We start from the raw sequence: 25,061 nt of genomic DNA, 5'->3' as shown, positions 1-25,061 counted from the left end.
GGGCAGTCTTCAAGGAGAGTGCCTTAAGCTCGGCTGACTGCAAAGGCTCAAAGGGGGCTCTCTGTAGACCCTGAAGTACTACGGAGAGGTCCCATGAGGGAACGAGGCGCGGTCTGGAGGGATTCAGCCTCCTGGCACCTCTTAGGAACCTGATGATCAGGTCATGCTTCCCTAAGGACTTACCGCCGACTGCGTCATGGTGTGCTGCTATGGCAGCAATGTACACCTTCAAGGTGGAAGGGGACAGCTTCCCTTCCAATCTCTCCTGCAGGAAGGAAAGCACAGATCTGACTGCGCATCTCTAGGGGTCTTCGCATCAGGAAGACATGGAGATTCCAGAGGTCTTGGCGCGGGTGCCAGAGGGAAAGAAGGTCCTTCCTCAGGGGAATTCGCCAGTGGGGAGCTCTCGCGAGGAGCATGAGGTCCAAGTACCACGTCTGGGTGGGCCAGTAGGGTGCTACCAGGACGACATGCTCCTCATCCTCCCTGACCTTGCACAGGGTCTGTGCAAGCAGGCTCACTGGGGGAAATGCATATTTGCGTAGGCCAGGGGGCCAGCTGTGTGCCAGCGTGTCTATGCCGAGGGGAGCCTCAGTGAGAGCAGGCAATGGGAGGATTCTTGGGAGGCAAACAGGTCCACCTGTGCCCATCCGAATCGACTCCAAATCAGCTGGACCACCTGAGGGTGGAGTCTCCACTCTCTCCTGAGGGTAACCTGCCGTGACAGCGCATCCACTGTAGTGTTGAGGTTGCCCAGGATGTGAGTGGCTCGCAGCAAATTGAAGTGCTGCTGACTCCAGAAGAGGAGACGACGGGCGAGTTGTGACATACAACGAGAGCGCAGACCACCTTGGCTGTTGACATATGCTACCGTTGCTGTGCTGTCTGTCCAAACTAACACATGCTTGCCCTGGATCAATGGCCGGAACCTCCGCAGGGCGAGCAGAATTGTCAACAACTCAAGGCAGTTGATGTGCCAATGCAGTCGCGGGCCCATCCAGAGGCCGGCGGCTGCGTGCCCATTGCAAACAGCGCCCCAGCCCATTTTGGAGGCATCTGTCATGACCACGACACGTCTGGAGACCAGTTCTAAAGGAACACCTGCTCGTAGAAATGAGAGGTTGGTCCAAGGGCTGAAAAGACGGTGACAGACCGGCGTGATGGCCACGCGATGTGTCCCGTGGCGCCATGCCCATCTCGGAACTCGAGTCTGGAGCCAGTGCTGAAGCGGCCTTATATGCATCAACCCGAGCGGGGTGGCCACCGCCGAGGACGCCATATGCCCCAGAAGCCTCTGAAAACGTTTCAGTGGAACCACTGTTTTCTGTTTGAACGCCTTCAAACAGGCCAGCACCGACTGAGCACACTCGTTTGTAAGGTGCGCCGTCAAGGAGACTGAGTCCAACTCCAATCCGAGAAAAGAGATGCTTTGAACTGGGAGGAGTTTGCTCTTTTCCTAGTTGACCCGAAGCCCTAGTCGGCTGAGGTGTGAGAGCACCAGGTCCCTGTGTGCGCACAACATGTCTCGAGAGTGAGCTAGGACTAGCCAGTCATCGAGATAGTTGAGAATGCGAATACCCACCTCCCTTAACGGGGCAAGGGCAGCCTCTGCGATCTTCGTAAAGATGCGAGGAGACAGGGACAGGCTGAAAGGGAGGACTTTGTACTGATACGCCTGACCCTCGAATGCAAACAGCAGGAAGGGTCTGTGTCAAGGAAGGATCGAGACGTGGAAGTACGCATCCTTCAGGTCTACCGCCACAAACCAATCTTGATGCCGGACGCTCGCCAGAATGCGTTTTTGCATCAGCATCTTGAACGGGAGTCTGTGTAAAGCCCGGATCAGTACTCGCAGGTCCAAGATTGGCTGCAACCCACCACCTTTTTTGGTACGATGAAGTAGGGGCTGTAAAACCCTTTCTTCATCTCGGCTGGAGGGACAGGTTCTATCGCGTCCTTCCGTAGGAGGGTAGCGATCTCCGCATGCAGGGTGGCAGAGTTTTCGCCCTTCACCAAGGTGAAGTGAATACCGCTGAACCTCGGCGGGCGCCTGGTGAACTGAATCGCGTAGCTGAGTTGGACAGTCCGGATCAGCCATTGCGATGGATTGGAAAGCGCGAGCCACGCATCCAAGTTCCGTGCGAGGGGGACCAAGGGGACAACGTCGTTGGACATACCGGAAGGTGGGGCCTCGTGGCGGGGCGGAGCACAAGGTGCCACACCACGTCGTGGCCGTGCTGAGTCTAGGGACATCGAAGCACTTACCTGGCTCCTTGTGACCACCCCTGGAACAGCCTGGCATGGGGGAGGAAGAGGCCTGTCCTCGTAACCCATGGAGACTGCCACATCGGGGGTGGCTGTGTGCCACAGCTGGGCGCTTAGGGGCGGAAAGGCCACCGCTGGAGCGCCAATCATGCAAGAAAAAACCCGTTGACGGTCGTCGTGGTGACGACCGTACACACTGGGTATTTGACCCAGGGAGGAAGGAAGCCGCTCTTTTGCTGAACTGTTGGGTACCACAGCCGCTTGGGCATGCAGTGAAATCAAACAAAAAGGCAACAAAAGATTTTCCACCCGGCCCTCCACCAGGATATTTGAGTGGTCTTCTTACCAGCTCCACGTGAGTGGGTTCCCTCGTCCCTGGGCCGCCCGTCTCAGGGGTGCTTGGAGGACCTCCGAGGGTTCTTCGGCGCCGGCTGTGAGATGGGTGGTGTCTGCTTCCTGCGGTGGGCTCCACATTGGGGCTGGGCCAAAGGGGCGGGCTGCGGTGGAGCCGGTGCAGTCACCGCAGGGGGACGCCCTTGGTGACAAGCAGATGGGGTGCAGGATCTTGAGCCACGCTGGGGCAGGATGTGCCAGATTGCCTCCGTCTGCTGCTTCACCGCCGAGAACTGCTGGGCAAAGTCCTCGACGGTGGGGGCAGCAAATGGGGGCAGCAAGGAACCGTGTCTTGTCGGCCTCACCCATCTCGACCAGGTTGAGCCAAAGGTTGGACTCCTGGACCACTAGTGTGGCCATCGTCCGCCCGAGAGACCGTGTCGTGACCTTCATCACTCGGAGAGCGAGGTCGGTCGCCGAGCACGGTTCCTGCATCAAATCTGGGGCGGAACTACCCGCACCTTGGCTTGGTGGACCTGCAGGAGAGCCATGCAGGGCAGAGGCGGCTTGTCCAGCAGTGCTGTAGACTTTAGCCGTCAGGGACGACGTGAGCCTACAGGGCTTGGACGGGAGCTTAGGGCGTCCGCGCCAGGTGGCGGCGCTCTGCAGGCATAGCTGCACCACGAGTGCCTTATCCACTGGGGGAATCACCGTATAGCCCCTGGCCACCCCGCCATCGAGGGTAGTGAGAGCGGGGGAACTGCGGAAACGGGGCCGGGCAGTAAAAAGTGCCTCCCACGACTTCGTCAGCTCCTCGTGCACTTCCGGGAAGAATGGCACTGGAGCGGGGCGTGGCTGCTTTGAGCAGCGCCGCGAGCCCGGAAACCAATCATCAAGCCGCCCGGGAAAGCATGTCCGTCATTTCGGCATCAGCCTGTGACTGGGTAATCATCCCCGAAGGGGGAAGCCCAGCTGAGGCTTCTGCGTCCGACTGGACAAGCCCGCTCTCCGATGCTGCGCTCGAGAGCTCATCATCATCGCGGGCTCTGAACAAGAAGCCAGACTCGCCGTGAGACGAGCCGGCGAACTCATCTGGAAGCCCGATTGGGGCAGACGAGCGTGCTGGGGAATGGGAGGTGGGGTCCCCAAATCGCCCCCAGTGCTAGCCGCGCTGGCCTCATACCCGTAGGTAGAAGGACCGAGGCGGGGAACCACTGGGGTGGCTTGCTTTCTTACGAAAGCAAACCGTGACCGCAACGTTGCCATGGTCATGTTCTCGCAGTGAGAACATGAACCATCCACAAACGCTTCCTCCGTGTGGGTCGCGCCCAGACACGAAAGACAGCGATCATGACCATCCGAAGTTGAGAGATAACGACCGCAACCAGGAATAACACACAATTGGAAAGGCATCTTTAAAAAGACGCGTCTTTAAAAAGACATTCCGTGTGTGCCGCTCTTTTAGAGAAATATATACTCTTTTAGAGGGGAAAAAGCTCTTTCAGAAAATATACTCTCTAGTTTTTCTGCCGAAGCACCCAGGGGCATTCTCTGCAGTGCACCAGTGCAGAAGAGGAATAAGCTGCTGAAATGCGCCGTCAGATCCAGCAGAGGTGAATGAACAGTAGTATTCAGCTCAATGAGCATGACCGTTCGGCTCCGAAGAGAAAATCTGAATGAGTGGTTGCATACCAGCTCCTTTTATACCCGTATGTCCGGGGGAGTGGCATGCAAATACCACTCGCCAATTTTCATTGGCCTTTTATCAAAGACCAGAGGTGTCTCAGGCTCCCAAGAGTGACCCCTAGTGTCACTACATCGACACAACATCGAGTGAGTGACAGATAGGGAACCATACTTAACATCAGAGTCCATGGAGTTGCATTGACGGTCTTACATTTGAATTTTAACTTTCATTTTAAGGCCCTATATTGTTAAATCACAGAGATGTGGGGCACTTAATGTGGCTTCATTTATAAATGTTTAAATTTGACCCATTTTCATTAGTAGTTAACCAAATTTGGGCCACATGGTATGAAGCTGTAATTAAGACTCCTGCTTCTCAGATGTTTCTCCTGAGAAAAGATTCCAGTTATCTCACATGTCTCCTCTAGAGTTTCAAAAGAAATCTCAACAATGTCTCAAACTGTGCTCAGATATGCTAAGATGCCAAAGTCTGCTATCGAAAGTCAGATAAGAACTCATACTGAAACATTTTCCATCAAATTCTTCCAAGACCCAATTAGCTGAGATCTGCTAACCAGATTAATTTATTCGCTGAATACTCTTACAGATTTCTTCTATGACAGTTTTAAAGTAGCTTCCCCAACACTGCACAGCTCATGAGCTCATAACAGGTCGAGTCCAGCTGATCTCCAACAGGAGAGAGAGAGAGAGAGATCAGCATAGGAGATATTGAGCATTGCTAGCGTGACTATGATGAATGCTGGAGAGACAGCAGTGACTGTGTGTGACTCCTGAGGGATTATGGGAGTGGGCTATCTGAGTCGAACTCACTTATATCACGAGCCAACACCAGAAATGAGCTCATTTATCTGCTGGAGATTATCTAACCTTACGCTGCATGCTTTTTTTCTCACTGTTTTTCTCCCACCAGACAGAAACAATGGATTTAAGATCAGTCTGCACTGTCCCTGCTGCACATTTGTGCCGTCAAATAATTACATCATCCCCAACAAGAGCGAAGAGCTGGAGACACGCTTTGCAGGTGGCTTTGGGTGGGGGTGCGAGTGAGTTAGTTTGTGTGTTCGGGTGTTTCTCTGTGTGTGTATGTCTTGGAGAAAAAGGGGAAATATGTGTTCTCATGAAGTTCATCAGATTTTACTTTTGTCAGGATAGATGGGGTTTAATTAATATTTGAATCCCCCCCAAACGAAAGGCTGGGGAGTTCTTGAAAAGTACTCTCCTAATCTTAAATTTGGACACACCTACTCATTATTTATTATTTATTTTCTACATTTATGAATAATAGGGAAGTCTAACTAAAGTCCTAATTGTCAAACTGTGAAATAACACAAACAGAAGTATGGGACTTATGTAATGACCAGAAAACCTTTAACTAATCAAAACTATCTATTATTTGAGCTTCTTTAAAGTAGCCATTTTCTTAACCATCTTCATCAGGTGCATACTGGGATACTTTTTAACCCTTAAATGCATACTTCAGGCCTTAAGTGACCCAGGACCTCATTCCACCGCCTCTACCTCATTCTTTTTTTTTTTTTTTTTTTTTTTTGATTACTTTAGAACCTTGATGTTTCTATTAGAAATAGTTTAACAATATCGATTAGTAACAATAAAAAAAAAAAAAGCCAAAATTGCGAGGAAAAAACAAATCTAATTGCCTAATTTCCAAGAGTGTATAGGGTCATAAGTGACCTGTAATAGTGTTGCAATATATATTTATGCTTCCGTAAATCATATTTTTATGATTATTTCATATATATATATATATATATATATATATATATATATATATATATATATATATAAGTTCACTATCACAGGATATATATCTCTTTGTTAATTTCATAAAAAATGTGTACATGAGTATGCATTTGGCAGCAAGCTGCATCTCATTTAAGGTGCTGTAAGTGATTTTTCCATGGAGAAGTATGCAAAAATGTTCCTACTCCCTTAAAGATATTCATGAAATAAGTGTCCTGAGATATCTCACCAGTCTCTGTGACAGCTGTAGACTTTGTAAACAGCAAACAAAAATGTGTCTGCGGACCGCGGTCATTGACACTTTTCACCTGTCAATCATTTTGCTCGTTCTCATAGTGTTGTATTTGAAGCAGATCATTGAGGCTATGATTTATAATGTTTGTCAGTTGAGGGCGCTGTTGTGCCACTGTTGAATTTGACAGCCACAGGAACAAACAATGCTGTTCTTTTGCTTGGTTTTGGTCTCAAAATTCTGTGGAGGGCAGGGTTTTGGAATGAGGAGGCGTGGCTAATTCAACGACTCTTCAGAAGCTTCAGAACGCTAAAATTGCTTACATCACCTTTAAATCTCTGCTTCAAAGTAATGAATCCTATTCTATCAATTGTTGCATAATTTCTTTGATATTAGAAAATGAAAACATCAAAATATAACAAAATATATTGTATTGTATTTTGTACATCAATTTGAGATAGATATACAGTATGTGCTGGGTCACTAAAGACCCAAGATATGTAATAATGATTGTCAAATCACCCATGCATTTGAGGATTAAACATTATTAAATGTTTTCTCATGTATGCTAGACATCCAGTATATATATAATATATAATATATATATATATATATATATATATATATATATATATATATATATATATATATATATATATATCTTCAGATCACTAGGTTTTAAGATTACGAGAAGCATAAATTTAGTCAAGTGTGTGCACACTCTTGCCTATTTGACTTTTGTATAAGCTACTATAAATTGTATTAGTTAAATGTTTAAGTTGTCTGGGTGCATATTTTCACCAGCCGCCAAATAGACACTCAGGAATATAAGGTGTGTTAAAATGAAAATGTAAGTGTTGGTTAACTGTGCTTCAGTGTTAATTTCGTCAATGATATTACTGACAAAACAAGACGAAAAATAGGCCTACAAATCATGATAATAATTAAACGATTTTAATTCAAACATACTGTGATAAAAATATGATAAGAAATAAACAACACTGTGAGATATTTCCAATACATTAACAATGTTTTTAAAAGAACAAAACGTCGTTAAATGTGGTTGATTCAAATGATCATAGTCATAGTATTTTGGGGATTTCTGAAAAAGCTGGACACTGGTAAACTAAGGCGCTTTACTAGCGCATTAATTATGCTAAAATGATCAAGTTAATTAAGGCTAAAGTTAGTAAAATGGACTAAAATGAATGAATATGACTTGAGATTTTCATCAAAAGACTAAAACACAAAGCAGTGTAAAAATTAACACTGCTATGCTTGGGTTGGCAATTTGGTTTGTACGAGACGAAACCAATGATGTGAATACTTATAGAAAAAGTTTAACTGATTTTAATAGCCTATTAAGCAAATCAAGTACAGTAAGCTCAGTCACTGGTTCTAAATGAAATAAATATTCCAGTTTAACCTCTACTGACAGCATAGACTTCTGTTCTGAATGCATAATTGTAATTGTCAATGCATTGTCTTGTTTGTTTTTACAAACTGCAGGATAAGCTTATTTCCTTCAATAATTGACAGCATGTCAAAAATGCTTTCGATAAAGAATTCCTTGAAGGTGTCATAGATTAGGTGTGCTCTCATCCGCATCCTCTAATTGGCTGATTTCGGGTTTACAGGTATAGATGACAGCTTTGTGCATGGAGGAGATCTGAAGATGTTTAAGAAGCGGCGACACAGTGGCCAGTCTCCACACCTGCTGCTGATGCTGCTTCCATCATACCGTCTAGAGTCCCAGCACAAGAGCCACAGACAGAAACGAGCACTAGACGCAGCCTTCTGCTCCAGGTACAAGACCTACCCAAACAGCTAAACTGACCTCTCACAACATTCAGAAATTAGGAATGGGCTCTTTCATGCATTTGAATTGAATTGGCCACACCCCACAGGATGCTGAATTGGAATTTGTAGCCTGATCTAATGACAAATACGGTGACATTGGTAACATTTTAGCAAAATGAAATCACGTTGTTCATTACAATTAATGGAATATTCCGGGTTCAATACAAATTAAGCTCAATCGACAGCATTTGTGGCATAATGTTGATTACCACAAAAATTTATTTCGACTCATCCCTCCTTTTCCTTAAAACAGCAAAAATTAGGTTACAGTGAGGCACTTACAATGGAAGTGAATGGGGCCAATTTTTTTTATGTTAAAAGTATAGACACAAGACATAATCAATATGTGGGTAAACATGATTTTAGTGTCATAAAATCACTTACTAACCGCATCTGTTTAAAGTTATAGCCAATTTTACAACTTCGTTGCCATGACGATGACAATCAACAAACCCTAAAACCCTGAAATTACTGTAAAAAGACGATTTAAACAACTTCACAGCTGGAATAATACATGAGTTTTAACAGAAGAATTAATGTAAGTGCTTTTATAAAATTATAAGATTCTTTAAACCCTCTAAAAATTGTTCCCATTCACGTCCATTGTAAGTGCCTGACTGTATCCTCGACTTTTGCTTTTTTTAAAGAAAAGGAGTGACAAGTCTAAATAAATTTTTGTGGTAATCAACATTATGGCACAAATGCTGTCGATTGAGCTTAACTTTTACTGAACTCAGAATATTCCTTACATATCAACTCTTGTCTTGACTCTCATCTCTTGGTTGCTTATCTTTATGCAGCTGGATTGTAAATAGGCCAATAGCAATAGCAGAAATGTGTTTAATTATTTAGGATACAAAATTTCATGATTGGCAATATTAAAAAAAAAAAACATTTCAAACATTTTTGTAGAAAAGATCAACTTTATTAATTACAGTAAAGACTGAAAAATCTGTGTTGCGTGGTTTAAAGTAGCCTATTTCCCATTATATGACACACAATGCTCCAATACATAATAAGATCACACACATCTAATGCCACGGCGGGCATGCCACAAATCTGTCTTACCTTTAAGTAAATTGTTGTCATAGGAGAACACTGTGATCTGGTTGATGAAGTCTGTTTTTTAGGAACTTCAGTGCAAACCTCCTCTTACATGCCACATAGGAAAAGCCAGAATAAGGATCTTAGGAACTTGTAGGCGAGCCCAATTTTATGTTTTTGCGTCCATTTGCACTGTTTTCCACACAATGTTTTCCTATGTAAGCATGCGCTAGACTAATGTCTTTAACCGTTGTGAAGTGTCCCGCTGTTTTTCAGCATCTTGTGCAGGAGCACCGCTCTTCTTAGACACCGTGACAAGTTAAAAAGTGCTAAATTTGTTCAAATGCACTCTGTTCTTTTTGTTGCGCTGCATCTAGCTTTTTTTGTAGCGCAAGGGTGTGAAGAGCCCCTTTCTTTCTTCGATCCTCTTTGATCCGATGACAAAGATGGTTATGTAATGCAAAGTTAAAATGTATCCAGCCTGGTCTCATAAAATTCCTCTATATACATTTTTGCAAACTGACTTCTACGTGCCACTTTCTTTGTTTCGCTGCAGTTTCCTGGTGAAGTGAACACTAGAGGTGCTACAACATCTGTGTGGTTTAATCACTGTCACACAAATTACGAGTACAATTGCTGATTTTGATTTTATAAAAACGGATTTTTCACTCTATTACTCACCCCCCGCTATGTTATGATATCAAAACACTTTTACTTTAACTCTATGATTTGAAAAATTAAACATTTTAACACTTGTATTACAGACCCACCTACATATACACCCTTATTCCAATACCTATTCTTTAGCTTGCTTGGTAGCTCACCTGATAGGGTGTTGGACTTTGGGCTCGACAGCCATGGTTCGAGTCCAGGCAAAGGTGCACGAAAGTGAAAGTGGCATAGGAGCGACACAAAATGACATGGTTGCTTAAGTTAATGTGTGTTTTCTGTTTTTTATTTCAAATTGGCATTTTAAAACACTGTCGGTTAGGGTTAGGTGTTGGTTAAGGGTAAGGATATCTGTTTTGTTAAACTCTCATTTATCTTTTAGGACACCATTAGTCAGGTTTAGGGTAAAGTTTTAGGTTACAGAGGTACACTTTACTTATGAAAACCTCCATCTAAAATTCACATTAAAAACCTTGTCTGATTACAACCTCATTTTGCCCAGTTTTGGTGCCCCCCGCTGGTCATTTCACTTGAAAACTCCAGCCAAACGTGTAATGAAGCACGCAAATTCAGTTTTGCAAAAACGTTGCAATGGTCACGTAAATTTCATGAGACCAGACTGAATGTATTGCCTTGCAAGTCAGTGCTATAGTAAAAGTGTTTAGATGTCATTAGATAGCATTGTGTAAGGAGTAGGGCAAAAAGTAAGTGTTTATGAACTAATAATCTACCGTTTTACTCGTGATTTGTGTGAAAGTGAAATAAAGTCATTGTTGTTGCAGCAATACATACAACAATCCACATAAAGATCAATTTACAAAAATTTACTGACTGGCAATTCAAAGAAATTCAACACAGTGACTGATAACAAATACATTTCATTAGTCCAACACAAGTTTTGTGACAAAACCCAAATAATTACATTAATTATGACTAATTAGCAATTTATTTCTTGATATGTAGAATAAGTTTTTGTTAAATGTATTCTTTTACAACTTTCTTACATATTAAGTTCAGTACTGTCAAGTAACACAGCCATTAAAACAGATTTACATTTTTGTCATAAAGCACCACAAAATGTTCCCCACACAAAATAAAAATTCATTACATTTTAATTCTACTTCCTCTCAATTATGGATCCTGTTTGCTTGTCTATTACAATTCAGGAATTGGGTTGGAATTTTAAAGGCATTCTCAATTCACTTCTGAATGGCGCACCACACTGTTTCCCACAATCTTTCATTTAAATCATAGAATGTTTAATACACCCCAGCACTTCTGCGCACTCTGTCATTAGTTAGAATCAGACAGACTTTAATAAAGGATTATGTAATTGATGGGCCGCATATCAAAGCAGACTGGCCCACCTACTGTACCAATGCAGACTGAACTTAATCAATGAACTGGAACTGTTTCACTGTTGGATTAAAACTAAAAGTGACACAAGTGTCTTCTAATAAAAAGAGGCTGTATTCTCTCCAGTTCAGGCCATTGCTTTCCTGTCACAATCACATTCTCACTCACATTCTACCAAAGTGCTGTTAATTTTATACTTCCTGAGATATAGATCGTAACAGTAACATCCATTTTGTTCATGGACGTGATTCTGGAAGTATTTTTTCCCATTCATTTTTCTAAAGGTATTTAAAAAAACTTCTTGGATAAAGAGTTAAGCTATGATAAGCCATCAGCCGAACCAATACGAGATTAATCAAAACATTACAGAGTTTGATTTGAAGCAAAAATGTATATGAAAATCTAGAAAAAAAGACAAAGGTGTATTTAAATTCAGTTACATCATTTGCAATGCTTTATGGGAATGAGCAGTCGCTGCTAGCTTTTGATGAGGTTTTCGTTTCCATGGTAACAGCAACTTCTCTGATTGGTATATGTCTCTACAGGATTATGGGTAATGTAGATCTTCACAGGGAGTTCTATAATTACATTTTTTTTTTTTTTTTAAATTAAAGGAATAGTCGGCTGCTTTGTGGTTTCAACGGGAGTATATAGAGAATAATCGCTAAAAAAATCTCATGCTAGGTCTTTATTGAAATGTTTATATGTTTTCTTGGAATATCAGTTCTTAATGTGACTGTTGCGCACTAGTGACACAACCGCCATCAAAACATCCAGTAGTGACAATTTGTGAAGTTTTCAGACAGATCTCTACAGATCATAAAAACAAATGATGACAAAATGTCTGTGAAAATAGAGACTGACCCAGTGAGCATTTAACAGGGACACAATTGTACATTTGCTACAAAGGCATGGTTGTGTCCTAAGGAGACACTACAGGACAAAAACACTCTCGTGAAACAAAATGCAGCCTACTGTTGCATTTAATATTAGTTATCTGATCTATTCATGCGAACATATTCATAGATATATTAAGAAGTCTACTGCAGTTCCATTTGAGGTCTAAAACTGCAACCTCTAGATGGGTTAGACAGTGTAAGATGAGTATTGGAGATTTTTTTTTAACCATACAGATCTATTAAAAGAAAGCAAATACATTTTTAAAAAAATTAAAAAATTAAAAGAAAACACCATAAAAGTAGTCCATACAACTCAAATCTGTCTTATTATATATGTTTTATAATATTTTTAAATCTGGCTTTCAAGCCATTGAGTTGAAAATCAATTGAAACCATGTTTTCTCCTTCCATCCTACAGGAACGTGCAGGACAACTGCTGTTTACGCTCTCTCTACATTGACTTTAAGAAAGATCTCGGCTGGAGGTGGATCCATGAACCGAAAGGCTATAACGCAAACTTCTGCGCAGGAGCCTGTCCATATCTGTGGAGCGCTGACACCCAGCACAGCAATGTAAGGAACAGATTGTTTCTGTAAAATGTAGCTTTTGCTAGTTTGTGAAAGAGAGGTTAGAAAAAGTCCTGTAGAAAACATGAACAAAATGATGGTTGATAAAATATATGTGATACAGCTCACCCACAAATGTCATTATTTACTCTTTCCAGTATAACCATTTTTGGGTAAACTATTTCTTTAACTCCTTATGCTCAGACCGATCTAGTGGGCTGGTTCAGGAGTGCATAATAATTCTACGCTTAAAATGTAAAATCCCTGGATACATAAAACATATGTGGCCATTTGAAAGCATAGAATCTGAACTTTTCTCATAACTTCATCAAATTAACATTTATGTTACATAAAATATCAAATGAGACCTGAAACCTCCATGTCTCAAATTAGTGCCACCAGAAATATGAATATAAATATAAAAGTTTTTCAAATAGAAATAATTAGATGTCATATTTCAAATGAAAGCTCTCATTCTCAGAGATGCGTAGTATATTTTGTTGCCATAATATCACAGTTTGAATGATAATCAAAAGAATCACCAAGTGAATTATAATCTCTTAACATCAACGTAAAACAAAAATCTCTAGCTGCATCAATCACTGCTTCTGTAAGCCTCAAGTAGCCACAAACTCTATATCAGCTCCTGCCTTAGGCTGTTTTCTTCAAAAAAGAGCCATTTTCTACTTGTCTCTGAGCTTGCTTGGGGAAATAATCCAATGATATATCTCAGGTGTCCAGAACAAAATATGCAGTCCATCAGAAAAAGCATGATAAACAAACATCGGCAAAATCAGTCATCAACTATCGATGATGAAATATTATACATTAAGGGTATCAAGATACCAAAATTTTAGTAGTCAGTACTAATACTAGTAGATTTTCACAATTCTCAAAACCAATTTCCATACCACAAATTATTATTATTTTTTAAATAAATAAATACATAAAATAGGTAATATCAGTGTAAATAATTATTTATTTATTTATTTATTTATTTTTGCATGTTTCCTTTTTCCTTTCCTTTTCCTTTTTTTGTTAGTAGGATCTATGAAATCAGTTTTATTTGTTTTTTTCTAGATTCCCCCCCATGTTTTAGAGTTGAATCAATTTCACCATCACAATAGTGTCTAATCAAATTAACTGAAGATAGAACAATTACTTTTCAACATACCATTACATTTATTTATTTTTTTATCAAATTAACCCTAAAATAAGCAAGAGTGTAAAATGATTAGCAAAAAATAATTTCATATATCATTTGGACTTAAGTAACAGATATCCAGATTAATTTTTGATATATTTGATATATTTTGTCCCCACAATGATAGTAAAACCTGACAATCAGTCAGTCCCCATGAGGAAAACGGCTTATAAATCATACTAAATTATGTTTGTTGAAAATGTAAAAATGCAGAAAGCTTTCTGTGAGGGTTAGGTTTAGGGGTCGGGGTAGGGTTAGGGGATAGAATATAAAGTTTGTACAGTATAAAAACCATTATGTCTATGGAGAGTCCTCATAAAACATGAAAACCCAACATATATATGTGTGTGTGTGTGTGTGTGAAAAAACTGAGAAAAGTTTAGCTTTTAGGTTGCATGTATGACGTGTAAGTGTAATGTTGTGGATTAACACTTTTTCTTTCCTCAATCTGGCAACGTATCTCAGGGAATACGCACACTTCAAAATGTGCTAAATAACAGCATGAACAACATATGACTTCATTTTCTTCTTCTGCATCTTAAGACAATGTTCACAATTAATATTAGCAGTTTAACTGTTTGTTTGTTTTTCTGAAGAAAAGTTAGATTCATATATAGTTCATTATCACAAAGTAAGCATGTCCTGCACCATGTTGGTTTTAGGTCAGTCTGACTTAAAGATCACAGAAAATGTGAACCAAGTCATGTGACCCACTTACTCAAAACAACTATGATAAATGATAATAAGACTGGGTGAGAAACTTATTCTCATACCACTATAAGACACTAAAGAATATGTATCTTGTGGTGCAATTGTTTTAGGGTTAAATGCTTCAGTAAAGATCCTCACAGCATAATCCAAAACACAAAATTGGTCTTATTTTTTCAAATAAAGTGCTGCACAGCAGAGCATCACATTATAAATGAAAACATTTATCAAAACTTCTATTCAGTACAACAGCCCTCTTGCTTGTGAGATATTACTTAAATATAATAAAAATAATAATAATAATAATAATATAAAACAATGGGGCCTGGGTAGCTCAGCGAGTAAAGACGCTAACTACCACACCTGGAGTTGCGAGTTCGAATCCAGGGTGTGCTGAGTGACTCCAGCCAGGTCTCCTAAGCAACTAAATTGGCCTGGTTGCTAGGGAGGGTAGAGTCACATGGGATAATCTCCTTGTGGTTGCTATAATGTGGTTCTCACTCTCGTGGGGCACATGGTGAGTTGTGCGTGGGTGCCACGGAGAATAGCGTGGGTCTCCACACATGCTATGTCTCTGCGGTAATGCACTCAACAAGCCACGTGATATGTTGCACGGATTGACAGTCTCAGATGCGGAGGCATCTGAGATTCGTCCTCAGCCAGTCTCTATGCCACCATGAGGACTTAGAGCGCATTGGGAATTGGGCATTCCAAATTGGGGAGAAAAGGAGAGAAAATCAAATAAATAAACAATATAAAATAAAATAATAATAATAATTATTACTACAGTAAATATTCATTGTACTACACAATAGTGATATATTTCTCTATGCATTTCTACAATTCTCTCGTCAAATGTTTATTTTGAATCAAACTTTTATTTTGACGTGAAGGCTTTTCATTTCAGTGTTTTTGATGGTAGTTTCACACTTTTGGATAAGATGCTGGCTATATGGCCTAGTGTGGTTATTAAAGTGCAAAATGCTGCAGTTTAATTGTATAAATATATAGTCTGCAGGCTCTGTGCACTTCACAGTTAATGTGCGCTCTCTTTTGTCATCTAATACAACAAGCACAGCGTGTGATGCTCATGAAATGTTGTGTTTTGATCAGTCTGTGTTTTCAGCTTAAAAGCCACTTCACACATTCACATATTTTCTGAAGCACGCAGCACATGCAGACTGTACTGTATTTATTTAAATAAATTGGTGGTTTAATAATCACACTAGGACATATCACTATTTTAATTTGATTAATTCTCCATTTCAGTGTTAAAAGAGTAATGGCGCATGCTCAGAAGCATTTGAGCATTTGTAATCAGCCATCTGTCAGTCAGACAGCACGTGTACTCGGTACTACCGGTACTGCAGAAACACTGGTATAGTTACTTCTTTTGTATTTTAGGATCAACTTGGTACCATAGTAAAAACTTAAGACATCACTATTATACATCATCACAAAAATGAGAATCTCAGCTTTCCAATGACAACTAGATTAAGCTTCTAATCCACTCAAAGGCCAAAATATTCAACAAAATATTGGGGAATGAGTGTGAGAACACAAAAAAGACTGAATTATGGACTGCTTATGGACAAGCACATAGCAAGTGCTCAGCTGTGTTAGAGCGCCACCTACATTTCAGATCTGTATGTTGTGATGGATGAGAATAGAGGGAAATTTCTTTTTGCTGCCATCTAGTGGATTGGACTAAGACTTTTAGCCGGGACATAGAGCAAACAGAACCTGAATCACAGGCTTTCAAATACTGGATAAAAAATGTATGTTCATCATAAGATTGTAAACATATACAGTATTATTTATGAATAATTGGAATCTTCCTAAATCATTTCGGTTCTGTAAAATGAGACCAATATTTTGCAATTAGTCCACTATGGTAAGGTAAGGTATAAGTTGAGCTTTTAAATTTGCCCGTGAAAATTGCAGGTGACAGCAGAGCTTAAGGGGTGAAGTATGAATCAAATGAATCATGAATGTTTTTAGTTCAATAACTGAATTTCCTCCCCTGTTTCAGATCCTCGGCCTCTATAACACCATTAATCCAGAAGCTTCTGCATCTCCGTGCTGTGTGTCTCAGGATCTGGAGCCCCTCACAATCCTCTATTACATTGGCAAAACACCCAAGATCGAGCAGCTCTCCAACATGATTGTCAAGTCCTGCAAGTGCAGCTAGAACTGATCAGCTCCCTGTTCACCAACACGCATTCACACAAACAAACACACACTAACTTGCGTCAAGGTACAACAGATTTAATGCCAGGTTCTACAAGTACACACCCTCGCAAACACACACTCATCTAGATTGTGTGTGGATGTGTGTACTTCTGCTGGAAAACGGGCCCTGTTGGCATGCGTCACATCATCCGATCATCACTCTATGGATGTGAGTTTGGCAAACACTGGAAGGATATGATTGGTGTCTATATGTGAAGCAAGTGGAAGAGAAGATCCCTCGTTCCCACATTTATTTAAAGCAAACACTTCTTTCTGTTCTTTTGTAGTTATTGTTGTTGTTGATTTTGTTTCTCTCAAGACTACAGATCTTCTTTGTTTGACTATATGTTAATGTTATTAACCCATTAATTGGTTACTGGAGGTAATGACCAACCTCCCTGGTGACAGATCGCAACAGAGTGATGGAAAATTGTCGGCAGTGTTGGAGATAATGCAAGCCTGAGAAAGACTAGAATTAGCCACCGTAGGTGGAGTGAAATGGTTCAAGACCAGCAAATCATGTTGTTCATGTTGTTTCGGAAGTCTGATTGAAGTTTAAAAATGTTAAGTCTACAAGACTGAAGAGTTTGTATCTTGCTTATTTCATTCCTGAAACAAATCATTAGTAAACAAAAATACCAGCATGACAGCACGTCCACCCGAAGGTTAGTTCAGAAGCAACGACAAACATTGAGTGTTCTCTTGACTTGAATTTGATTTGATCATAAGGGTCCCATAGTGCCCTGACAGAGCAAATGCTGGCAATGTTGTCACCCACTCAATGGTTCACAGTGCAATGGTCAAGCAATAAAAGTCCCATTCATTTTCTCCATAGAGAATATATATATATTTTTTTAATGATAATGTATAAACTTTTCCAACAGACCTACCATGAGCTCTGAGGTTTTAAATGTGAGATTTGAAGAACTGTGCTGTGGTGAAGAACTACACTACCCATAATGCCGAAAAGAGATCCACCAATCAGAGAGGTCGCTGTTACCATGAAAACAAGAGCTGCACCATAATAACTTGCAAAGACTGCCTCAGTGACGTAATCAAGTCGAAATGCTTGTATATCTGAATACTTCTCAGTAAACTTTAAATATGTTGTACTTTGTACTTACAATAAATTACTATAAGACAACAGTTTTTGAATCGATTACGTCATTCGCAATGCATAAATGATGCATAGTTCATAAAAGATGTTAAGTATACAGTCTAAAACCTTTGTCTTTCTCAAATACATTTTTGGTTCTTATCAAATGATGTAATGTTGTGATTAATCTCAGAGCTAGTTGGTTGGATTCATATATTAGAATACATTACTTTCTTGAAATCCCTGTGGAGAAAATGAATGAGAACAAAACATTCGCTGAAAAAGATTCACTGTTGTGCTTTATAGTGGAAGGAAGTGATGTCATCGTGCTGCTATAGAGAGTGAGGTGATGGCAGGTGATGCGAGAAGAGAGAGGAGTATTGTGTCAGTAAGGTCATAGACTATAATGAAAGGACGACTTTGAAGAATGTGAAAATATAATGGGATAGGTTGTATAAAACCCATTCGACACCGGGCGCGTCCATTGATGCGACGCCACAGCTTGAGGCTTTCTACACTGGACACATCGACACAAACATTTTAAACTGTTTATTTGTGTTGTTGGCAGTAGTAGTGCCAGCGGGTGCAGCGCAAAATGGAATGTGACACCCGTTTAGTGTCGCCACGCCGCAACGGATGCTTCCAGTGTACACAGCATCATTGATTATAATGGGTTCTATTGCTTTTGATGCGACACAATGTGCCGCTCGCGTCCGGTGTAGACAGGGTGTAAGTGGGATCCATGAGGGATGAGTTACCACGGTGTGTTCTGTTTAACATGTTGTGCTGAGGCCAGAATCATAAATGCACTGCAGCAGCTTCAAATGCTGTTGTCCACGATGTTTATCATTGAGAAACGTTCTTTACACATCTCAAGCTGTCTTCCTGAATTTGTGATATTCACAGCAAAGGAATATTTTTCTTAATCAGTATTTTCTGTCTTGTTGTCCAGTAAAAAATGTAAACATCCTTAAAAAAAGATAAGCAAAAACTAAACTAGATGAGATATTAGGCCATATGTACTGTATCCATCTTTATCCTGAACGCGGAAGTGTTCTACAATTCGACTGTTTTCAATATCTGGTATCCAGTGTTTTCACTCGCATCGGCGTATATTCTTAATGGGTAATGTGATGTTTAAAGTGTTACATTTGTAAACATTTTGAAAAAACAGGGACGAGATGACGTTTTTTTATTGACAGTGGCTCACCTGGATGTGTAGATGAAGCGATGGTCCAAGGTTAGTTACTTTAATATCATGAACTACTTTGAGTAGTTTAGAATGACAGCCAACAACTGCACAAGTTCATTTTTACTCCAAATAACACTTAAATGGTTGTTGTTCTCCATCTGGATCACTAGTTTTGGCAGTTTTTACATTGCGTCTCGAGACCAGAAACAGAAAACAGGCAATTAGAATCATCATGGCGCCGCTCAGTGGTTGCTAAGTAAAACTGTGGATATTTTGGCCATTTACAAAATGGATAGTTCCAGTCCTGTATGCTGACTGGTCAGCAGCCATGTTTTATCAGAGACTATTTAGCAAAGATGGGTCACTTCTATTATAATGAATGAGAGAAATTGGAACGCCCAACGGTCAACGGATGTAGAAAGGAAGTCCCACCTTAGAGGTAAAAGAGCCAATCACCTTTTAGATACAGACATCGCCTGTCAATAAACTCGAGAATGCACATGCGCATTACAAGCCGAGAAAAAATAAATTTTTTAGCGTAATCTGAAGAAGCACAATTTATGATACCAGTATAGTCAAATTTTACTGCTGATTTGAAATATGTTCTTTGATCGTAATCTTGACCAACTGTTTTTGAGATTTTGGTTCCTCCCCCATTCAAGTAGATAGATAGATAGTAGACTGGCATGCCGCTTGTTTACATAGAAAAATAGCCGCCCTGGAGCATGCCAAAGATGGCCGCCGAGTGAACTGACTTGCTAAAAAGACTTTGGTTGTATCAAAGTCTTTCTAGCAAGTCAGTCCACTTTATTTTTATAAATAAAAATGTTTTAAGATACCAATTGAATGACAAAATATTAACGTGACAGTAATAAACATAAACTTCTATCTTGGTGTGGCCTGGTGCTGCTAAGAAACTACTTTATGGCTCAACAGCTTGCAGCCATAGTGCTCTTCTTTGGGCTTATATTTCTGTCAGTTGGCAATAAAAACTCAGTTTCGGGTTTTCGTCATGTTTTTCATTGTTAAAAAAAGCCAAATCTATCGGATATTTCTCCCCATTTTCCACATAGGAATGTATGAGTAATTATGGTAACAGCGCTTTGCTTCCCCCCACGAGTGGGCGGGGCCTCCTTGCTGGCAGTTATTCTTGTTGCCTAGCAACGTTCTGTTTAGTGTTTACTACCAAGGACTATATTTTTGGCAGAAGGATGGCATTTAATGGTTTTACTTAGAAAATGTACAATTTTAATAAACTCCCTCACAAAAAAATATAGAGTTGCCGCAAACTTGCCGCAATTTCGCCACTCATTAATTTTCACATGCAACTCCTCGTTGCCAAAGGTTTGCTGCAGGTTCACCACTACTGGTGACTTTTCCCCTGTTTGTCGGACCGCGATGAGGCTCACCTGAACCTATTGAAGAGCCTTTAAACAACTAGCACACCTCTCCTAGGGAGACTGGTCTCTACCTGCTGGTGTCTTTGCAGGTCTACAAACAGAGTGGTGAGGGTCCGGTGCGAGTTAGATGCAACGGCGGGGATTGGAGCATGCATCGCGGCCGACGGGCCAGGATGCCGCGCCGCTATTCCCCTCAAGTGCCAAGGCCCAGGGAAGCCGAGTGAAGCCACAGCCCCACGTGCCTCAGACCAAGGAGGGGAGCGCATTGTGGCGTCAGGACCCCGCCAACTATCACCTGAACCTTCCCCTGTCTTCACTACTCTTCCTTCACATAGCCCTTTCTACATCGAAGGCCCCAGATTCCCCTTTGTTTTGGACATTTTAAATAAATGTCACACCCACTGTGTGCGTCTCTTGCTCACCCCACCAAACAGTGTTGTCAGATTTGACTGCTTATTTGAAATATGTTCTTTTATCGTAATCTTGACCAACCGTTTTGGAGATTTCGGTCTTTCCCCATTCAAGTAGATAGGAGCTGCACTTTCATGCCGCTTGTTTACACAGAAAAATAGCTGCAAAACTGCCCAAGAGCATTCCAAAAATGGCCACCAAATGGACTGACTTACCTTGAAAAAGAGACTTTGTTGAAAGGATCCAGAAATACGTCCGGACCATTCTAATTCCTTTGTTTTTGTTTACATTCTTGTAATGGTCTATAATCATGGCTGAATGGGTTGCAGGTGTTACTCCGTTTCGCGTCGTGCGTAACAACACCATTCTGCCCTGACTATATTCACAATATAGCACAGCCTCTCATGCATTATTGCTTAAATATATTATATATTATTGTTTGCACAGATCAAAGCACAAATAACAACATTTAGTGAGGTTTATGCTTAAAACAAGAAGAAAAATTTATTCAACTTAGTTCTCTGAAAAGGTCTTATTATTTTACACAATTTTGCCTAATGTGTAAATATATGTTGGTTTAAGGATGTTTAGATATTTTTACTGAACAAATAAGACAAAAAATATTGATTAAAGGAATGTTCCAGGTTCAATGAAAGTTAAGCTTGATCAATAACATTGTGGATTACCAAAAAAATAATAATAATAATAATAATAATAATAATAATAATATATAATATATATATTAGATAGATAGATAGATAGATAGACAGATATGTGTGTGTGTGTGTGTGTGTGTGTGTGTGTGTGTGTGTGTGTTTGTGTGTACATTTTTATTTCATACCGTCCCTTGTTTATTTAAAAACAAACAAACAATCGAGGTTACAGTGAGGCACTCACAATGGAAGTGAATGGGGCTAGTCCATAAACATTAAACATAAACATTATAAGTGTGAACATTATTTTAGTGTTATAAAATCAGGGATTTTTTGTTGTTATGCCGTTTACCACATTACAGGGCTTACCAATGTTACATCGGCATGACAACGTAGTCGTAATATTGCATATAACTTTACACTGATAAGGTTAGTAAGCCATTTTATCACACTTAAATCATGTTAAACTGTATAATGTTTACATCTTGTGGCTATACTTTTGAAACAGTGTGTATTTTAATGTTTATGGACTGGCCCCATTCAGTTCCATTGTAAGTGCCTCACTGTAACTTCGATTTTTTATTGATTTTTTTTAAGGGATGAGACCAAATACATTTTTATGGTAATCAACATTATGCCACAAATGCTGTCATTCGAGCTAACTTGTATTGAACCCAGAACATTCATTTAAGAAAACATTTTTTGCAGTGTTTTCTCTCGGAGGAAAATAAATCCTTTATTATGAAGAATTGCACTGACTCTTTTAACTTTTTTTTTTATTTGTAGCTTTTATTTGTTTTTTATTCGTAGATATAGCTTCACCCACATAACATGAGCTGATGATGTGAGTGGCGTCCAGGTGGAGGTTTCCCTTTTAACTAGTCCTTATCTTAACTAGTATTAGAGGTAAAACTGATCCCAGATCATTTTAAAAGGGCACCCTTCACCTATGCCCAGGATTTTTAGGTGACACTTATTTTATTTTTATTAGGGCAATAGTGCCAGTGGTGGAGACACCAACATTGTCACACTAGAGCTGTTTATTGTTATTGTTGTCTATGATGATGATGATGATGATGATGTCGATATTGTTGATCCACTACGATGTATTGTAACACATTACTGTAGTGGCAAATAAATTATTTAAGTGACAAGTAAGGTATGTGTGCGTGTGCTTTCTTTTGAATGATAAATTGAGAAGTTTTATTTTCTCAAGGAAGTCAAGTTAAATAATATCAGATATTTTGAATATTTCGATTTATTTATCTATTACAGAAACAATAAGGGTTGCTTGAGTCAATGTTGCTGTGTTGGGCTGATTGGGCCGCTCAGATAAACAGAGCAATGTTTTATATTAATAATAATAATAATACATTTTATTTGTATAGCACCTTTCATACATAAAATGCAGCTCAAAGTGCTTCACAGATGGAAGTATCAAAACATAGAATTCAACATTTCAGAGAAAATTAAACAAATCATCACAATAAAATGAAAGAGTAAAAAGATAAAAAAAAAAATTAAAACAAATGTAGGTATATCAAAATTAAAAACATACAAATTGAATATAATGATAATCAGTAAAAAGCATAAAATAGATTAATCAAAAGCTAGTTTAAAAAGATATGTCTTCAAATACTTTTTAAATATGTAAATGCTTGGTGCTTGTCTAATTTCAATTGGTAAAGTATTGCAGATTTTTGGCGCATAATGGCTAAAAGCAGCTTCACAAGATCTCTTAATATTTACATTACAGTGTGATAGAAATTCTACATTGGAAGACCTCAAACTGCAAGCTGGAACATAATTTGATAGTCAGAAATGTACGTATGATGGTGCTAAAGCATTAAATGCTTTAAAAACCAATAAAAGAACCTTAAAATCAATCCTGTATTTAATGGGTAACCAATGCAAATTAGCTAAAACTGGTGTAGTGTGGTCTCTCCTCCTAGATCTTGCAAGCACTCTGGCTGCAGCATTCTGCACCAGTTGCAGTTTATCTACACAACTGTTAGTTAAGCCAGTATAAAGTGCATTACAATAACTGATGTGTGAAAAAAGCATGAATCAATTTTTTCACATCATCAAGTGAAACAAAGGGTCAAATTCATGCGATATGTCTAAGATTATAAAAACAGGTCTTAGTAACATAATTTATATGAGACTTAAAATTCAGATCAGAATCTAGAAAGACACCAAGATTCTTCACCTCTGTCTTTGACTGCAAAGCCAGAGTACCTAGTGCAGTTTCAATTCTTTCCCTCTCATGTTTTGAGCCAACAATATGTATCTCTGTTTTATGTTCATTTAAATGCAAAAAGTTTGTGTTCATCCATAATAGGATGTTGGCCAAACATTCAGACAATCTCTTTAATGCTTGTGTGTCATTTGGCTTTACAGAGATATATAATTGGTGTCATCAGCATAGAAATGGTAGTTTACCTCATGTTCTTGAATTATGTTACCCATCGGCAGCATATACAATGAAAATAAAAGTGGTCCAAGAACTGACCCTTGTGGAACACCATATGACATGTTTTGTAGAGGTACAGTCTAATAATCTACCTAATAAAAAAAATAAAATGTCTGATCCAATTTAAGACAGTGCCTGAGAGGCCTATGAGGTTCTCAAGTCTGTTAAGCAGAGTACTGTGATCTACAGTGTCGAAGGCTGCACTTAGGTCCAAAAGGACTAGGACTGATGCATTCCTCTTATCAGTATTCAGTCTAAGATCATTCACCACATTTAACAATGCTGTTTCAGTGCAATGACTGTTTCTGAAACCCAACTGATACTTCTCACGCAAATTGTGTTCATCTAAAAATGTATTGAGCTGTTTAAAAACAAGTTTTTCTTAAATCTGACTTAAAAACTGTATATTTGAAATTGGTCTAAAATTATTGAGATCAGTAGGACCTAGGTTGCTTTTCTTAAGTAGTGGTCACACAACCGCACATTTAAGGGCATTTGGGAAATTACCCGTTTCTAAGGAGCAATTTACACTATCAAGAACATCCTCAATCAGGCAGTCTGTGACATTAAAAAATGTTGTGGGAATAGTATCAAGAGAGCACGTTGAGCACTTTAACCAATATATTAATTGCAAAAGCTGTTCTTTATTAATTGTTCTGAAGACGTTAATTGTAAATTGCGGTGGATTCGCTTTTTCTCCAGGTGCAATGTTACTATAGTAGGTAATATTGGATCTGATATGAGCTATTTTTGGATCAAAAAATGATGCAAATTCATCACACTTTTATACAGATGGCTGAAGTAAACCAAGTAAAGCACTCTGGGATTGTTACTCTTCTCAGTAATAATCCTGGAATAAAATGACTGCCGTTCAGAAGGTACCACATTGTTTTAGTCCCAAATGTGATTCAATAAAATTTTGCGGTGAACAGTTAATTTGGTTTACTGCAGGAGACGCTCCGCTCTGCAGCATTCTCTTTTAAAGTGACAAGTGCGCTCA

The 25,061-nt window shown here is 39.7% G+C and overlaps 1 protein-coding gene across 1 annotated transcript in view; it reads left to right on the top strand.

The window, feature by feature from the left end:
* The window catches only part of LOC127452537 (transforming growth factor beta-2 proprotein-like), a 78,105-nt gene extending 55,368 nt beyond the window's left edge, over positions 1-22,737 (top strand). Inside the window, exons 4-7 of the mRNA XM_051718059.1 lie at positions 5,216-5,326; positions 7,936-8,104; positions 12,545-12,698; positions 16,637-22,737. Of these exons, the coding sequence (XP_051574019.1) occupies positions 5,216-5,326; positions 7,936-8,104; positions 12,545-12,698; positions 16,637-16,795 (593 nt within the window). The 3' untranslated portion in view covers positions 16,796-22,737. The remainder of the gene's footprint in view (positions 1-5,215; positions 5,327-7,935; positions 8,105-12,544; positions 12,699-16,636) is intronic.
* Positions 22,738-25,061: the final 2,324 nt, after the last annotated feature.

This window comes from Myxocyprinus asiaticus, chromosome 15, assembly GCF_019703515.2.
Source record: "Myxocyprinus asiaticus isolate MX2 ecotype Aquarium Trade chromosome 15, UBuf_Myxa_2, whole genome shotgun sequence".
Taxonomy (NCBI): Eukaryota; Metazoa; Chordata; class Actinopteri; order Cypriniformes; family Catostomidae; genus Myxocyprinus; species Myxocyprinus asiaticus.
The sequence above is the reverse complement of the archived record's forward strand: the minus strand, read 5'-3'. Positions and strand labels throughout refer to the sequence as shown.